Source organism: Gavialis gangeticus, unplaced genomic scaffold (genome assembly GCF_001723915.1).
Source record: "Gavialis gangeticus isolate Ggan-Ray unplaced genomic scaffold, GavGan_comp1, whole genome shotgun sequence".
Classification (NCBI taxonomy): Eukaryota; Metazoa; Chordata; order Crocodylia; family Gavialidae; genus Gavialis; species Gavialis gangeticus.
Genome location: NW_017728996.1, coordinates 36,133,578 through 36,138,851, shown reverse-complemented (window position 1 = coordinate 36,138,851; position 5,274 = coordinate 36,133,578). Strand labels below are relative to the sequence as shown.

The 5,274-nt window shown below is 44.8% G+C and overlaps 1 protein-coding gene across 2 annotated transcripts in view; it reads left to right on the top strand.

Moving 5' to 3' along the window:
* THSD4 (thrombospondin type 1 domain containing 4) overlaps nt 1–5,274 on the top strand; it is an 853,555-nt gene that overhangs the window by 808,821 nt on the left and 39,460 nt on the right. For both annotated transcript variants that reach the window (XM_019504324.1, XM_019504325.1), the window contains one exon: nt 3,001–3,180. In XM_019504324.1, coding sequence (XP_019359869.1) covers nt 3,001–3,180 — 180 coding nt within the window. The remainder of the gene's footprint in view (nt 1–3,000; nt 3,181–5,274) is intronic.

Genomic DNA, 5,274 nt, shown 5'->3' with positions numbered 1-5,274 from the left:
GGTTGGGTAAGGTCTGCAAATCACTCTTCTCCCACTTCTTCCCCCAGCATACCAGATTTGGCAGCTACTCCTGCTGGTCTGGGACCCACACTGATGTGACTTGGATCCCAGAGTGGCTGTAATGGGTGCTGCAAGCAGTGTCGTCTAGTTGGGAGCATATAGTATAGATCCCAGATTGACCAAAGCAGGTTATACAAGGTGCCCACCCTTGGTCCCTGACCAGCTAGAGCAGGCACCATGTACATTGTGATTCCCAGAGCAGGGACAACCCATGGCAGCTGGGCCAGATGAATTTGACACTAGGGGTGTGTGAAATGGGCCCTATTCGATTTGGATTCAGCCCAAATCGGGGGACAGTGATTCGATGTGTTGATGTTTTTTCTACATATTTCGAGGTACCAGGCGCGGGTCATGAATGCTGTGATGCTGGGGCAGATGGAGCATGGGAGGGCCCCCACATCCTTGGCAGCGAACCCAGAAGTGGACTGGAAGTACTTCTGGTCCACTTCCGGGTTCCCTGGGGAACGCACTGGGCCCCTCCCCCGTGCCCCCCTGGCTCAGTGATTGGCCACGGGGACCTTGGGTGCCCTCCCAGACCCATGAGGCACCAGTCACTGAGCCAGGTGGGGGAGGGGGCACAGAAGGGGGCCCACGCTGTCCCTAGCAGACCCAGAAGTGGACCGGAAGTGCTTTTGGTCCGCTTCCAGGTCTGCTGCCAAGCATGATGGGGAACCCCCTCCCCCGCCCCGCGCGCTTCTGTGGGACACTCCATGTGCCCCAGCACTGCAGCATTCACATGCCGCCTGCTACCTAGAGGCATGTAGAAAAAACTTTTAAAGCTGAGTCTATGTCCGAATCACCAAATCTTTCCAAATCAATTCAGAGGGCTCTGATTTGACTCAGAGAGATTAAAGGGTCCTCTGATTCGATTCAGATTCAGAGATTCAGCTACATAATTGATAATTGGGCCAAATCTCTGCCGAATTGAATTGGGGACCAAAGCTTCACACAGCCCAATTTGACATCTCTGGTTTGCTGGATACCCATAAGAAGCAATTAAAAGGATGGAACTTGTAAGCCTTGACTATGCAAGTTCTTGCTCAGTGCTTAGCCTGTTACGGCCCAGTGAGAAAAAGAAAAATATCACAGAAGGCTACATGGCCTTGATTCAGCAAAGCATTTAGAGCCAGATCCAAATCAACCTTGTAGTCATCTGAACAAAAATTAAGTGGAAGTTAGGCACATAAATAACAAAAAGTGGACCTGATTACTCTTACTCCAGCAGCTGCAGAATACTTAGGTAACCAAATCCATTAAGTGCTTCCATTATGGCCAAAAAATATCCCTTGGTACCTAAGTTCAGATCTCCATTTTTTAAGAGACTGACCTAACCAGAAGCTTATTGGCTAGGCTGGGTGAAGTTCCCTTCCACCCTTCCTGTTGAAGCTGGACCAATGGATGGTAAGTACAAGGTTGATGAGATCTGAAGAAGAGCAATGAAGAGCCAGTATGACTCTGTAGCCCAGGGTAATGAGTCACTCTTCCAGCTGAGGATGAGTCATTCCTCTGGCAGTCAGTCATTGGCTGCACTCCTTCCAGTAAGCCAATCCTACCCCAAACAGCCTTAAAGTTTTAGTATCAGAGTATGCACTGCTAAACGGTGTGCTTGACAAGTCTTCTGGTGAGTTTGTAGACTCCTGCTGGATTAAAGCTATATTTGGGGCAAGGTTGGCTTTTTGCAATCATAAATCTGATGGCTAGCTGCCAGAGAGATGACTCATCCTCACCTGGAGCAATGACTCATCACATCCAGTGAAGAGAGTATTCTCTTGGGAGAAGCAGTCCCAGGTTCCAGTCTCTTATGCCAGAATTATTTCAGGTTTTTAACAAATGACTGTCTAATGTAAAATGTGTTCATAGGACTCTGTGCTCTGAGGAGGAGTATGAGACTGGGGTTACTCTTCTCTGTTTGCTCTCTTTCTGGCATGGGCAACTGGTTCCTTCTGAGTCAGGTGGGGGCACTTGTCCCCCCAGAAGCCAGTCAGCAACCGGGAGTGGGTGAGTCCCCCTGTGGCCAATCATGCTGATGCAGAAGTGCCAGCAGCACACTGCTGGCACTTCTGATCCAGTGGTGATTGGCCGCAGAGAACCTCCCCCCCACCCCCAGGTCAGCACAATCAGCCACAGAGAGACTGCTGGCATCATTTCTCCTGGTGCCCCCACTCTCCAGCGGGCGCTCTCAGGAGGGGTGCCAGCACTCTCGCCTGCCCCCCTGCCCATCACCTAAGCAGGGAATGCTGCTCTCGGGGGGTGCACCAGTGCTCTCAGGGGGTGCACATGCACCCTCTATGTGTCACCACTGCTTTCTGGTACTGTGCATCTTGTGCTCTTGGCTGTTCAAGAGCCCCACTTCAACAGGAGGGGTAGAAGGGAACCTCATCCAAACTAGCCTATAGCCTGGTGGCTAGGATTTTCTCATAAGAAGAAGATGTGGGGTTGAGTCTCTTCATGGTGGGAGGTCCTGGAGGCCAGGAATCTTACTTCCTGGGTTAGTGCCAGACTGTACTTTATGGAGCAGTAGTAAGTTTCAAGTCCCCTCATCAACCAATACATTTCCAGGGTAAAGTAAAGTTGAATTGCAGGCAGAAAATGGAAGGAGTAGACAACAGATTAAGGATATGGTTTTCAGCATAGGAAATTAAAGGAGAGATCTGCCTAAATTCCAGTGGAGGAAAGGAAGAAGAATGTACATGGAGAAAGGCAAGGGGAAGGAGAAGACTAGAACGAAGGAGTCTGGATATATATATGCACATAATTAGGGCATTAGCAAGAATTTACATTTCTTCTGTCAGAAGATTAATATTTTCAAAATGGTGTACATCTCATGGGCTCAAGCCAGTGCATAAGACAATTGTGAGAATAGCTAGAATACATGACTAGAATATCAAAAATACATAGAGAAACTATATGACCACCACCACTCTTTGTTCCCTGATACAGTGTTCAATTGAATGTGGCAGTGGAACCCAACAGAGGGAAGTTATCTGTGTTAGGAAAACTGAAGGTAATTTCGATGTGTTGAACCCCTATGAGTGTTCATTTTTGGAAAGACCTGCCAGCCAGCAATCCTGCTATCTCAAGCCCTGTGGTGCTAAATGGTTCAATACAGAATGGAGCACAGTAAGTCCTTTCATTCTTTTCTATACCCATGCTGTTTGCTGCATCTCTGTCTGTCTCCTTTATATTAAAAAAAACAAAAACACAACAATGCTATGAAACTTTTGTGAAAAGAGATTTAATTTTATTTGCACGTGGATTATATTGTAAATGAAATCTGCTTTGTGCTGTCTTAGTAGAGATTGAAGAATCCCACAACAGAAAGGAATTCCCATGTAAATAATGGACTTTTGCTGATTCACCTGGTAGGGGGACAGAGACTTACCTTATTTCATGCTTATTTGTTGTAACTATTTCATTTGACCACGCTTTTTTGCAGTAAGTGGATGTATGGTAATTTAGCAGCTGTTTCATTCTGGGGTGAGGTTCTCTGGCTTGGCTTCACTTACTACAGGATAGGAGCTAAACTAACTAAACAGTTACATGAGCTGATGCATGCTCATGAGTGGAATGCCTTCCTTCCCCTTTAAGTCAGTATAATTGTTTCATCTGCCCATAGCCATAATGTAGCCAATTCTAGATCACCCACATCTTCCTCCACATATGGTGTATGGAGAGGGCATGTTGAAATGGAAGATCAGTTAAAGGCCCTGCCACTTTACTTGATCCTAACCTAACACAGTGGTCCCCTGTGGGACGACTGCAGACAACACAAATAAAAGCAGTCTTTAGCTTGCTCTGAATTATTCCAGTTTGCCTAGGATTAAGGAAGCAGGAAGGTAACTTAGGACCCCTTCCACATTTCTGGTTTTCCTCAGCTACAGTGAGTTTAAATTAAAATGGGATTCAATTAATCAGTTTTCCATAAAACAGAATGTGTGTGTCTGAAACACTTTGGAAGCACGACAGGCTAAGTTGAAGCTGTTTAGGACTCATCATTACTTCCAATTTTAGCTTTGACTTATAAGAAAAGGAAGTTCCTAGTCCTTATGACTGTGACAAAAACCTTGTTAAGTAGTGGGGTGATTCTGCACGAGTCTGAAGACAGCCTGAAATAATGCAGAAGTGTGAAATGTCCCATTTATCCTGAACGTTAATTTTAATATGTACAGCCAACTGAGAACAACCTGCTTGCATATGTAGGACAATGGTTACAGAGAAATAGAAGCTTAGCCTGTGCAAAGAAGAAAGCATAGTAGGTCCTCTCCATCCTCCAAGTTAGCTCATTAATGGGTCTTGTTTACTGACCAACCAGTCTATGTTGGGATAGGCCTGATGTGTATGAACAGGGCCAGGAAAGAGGCTCTTGGGTTGAGTCTAGGACTACAGATGACCGAAACTGGGACTTCTTTGACTGGAACCTAGAAATTCTGGCCCTGTATTTCCTATCAAAATGAACCAGAGACCACTGCACTAACTGGTGCTTAATTAAATTAAGACTAGAATAGGATCTCACAAGACTCTGAATAATTAGCTTTAACATAAGACTGGATGGACTGTGAATCAAAATTTCCAAAGAATTTTATGAGAAATCCAGTGAGACACAGTGGGAAATGTATCTGATCCAGGAGTAACTAGAAAAATACTTCTGGGTAAAATCAGAAATTGGAAATAAACTTGTGAAATACTTTAAATTCTTATTTATGTTGAACTTTGAAGTAAACTAGAAAAGACCTGCTTTAAAAGAAATTAGATTATCAGCAATTTTGATGACCCTTGGTTAGAGTTCCTACCACAGCTTTGCAGCAGCATATCCATCAATCACCAGCCAGTGTTTTTGTGTTGTTTGGCTGTGGTTTTAGCTGCTCATTTTCCTCAATAAAGCAGCAATGCTCCCCTCTGCTGCTTGTTACTAAGAAACTGCCATGCTTTCTGCTCCTCCTTCTGTGAATTTTTTGCTGATTTTTCTACAAGAGAAAACAACTGCAGTGACATTGAAGTTTTCAGTTCCAGTGTAGTGCACACAGGGAACAGTGGGGCTAATTTGGGTTAGTTCTTTTTTTCTAAAGAATATCCCTTTGTGGCTCTGAACTTAAAATGTTGGAAGGGGAATATCAATCTTATATTTGGCTTAATCCTGTGAGGTGTTGAGCAATGGGTGGCTCTTAGTTTAAGTTTAATGGGAGGTATGGTTTCTGTTTTATTCAGATTTTTATG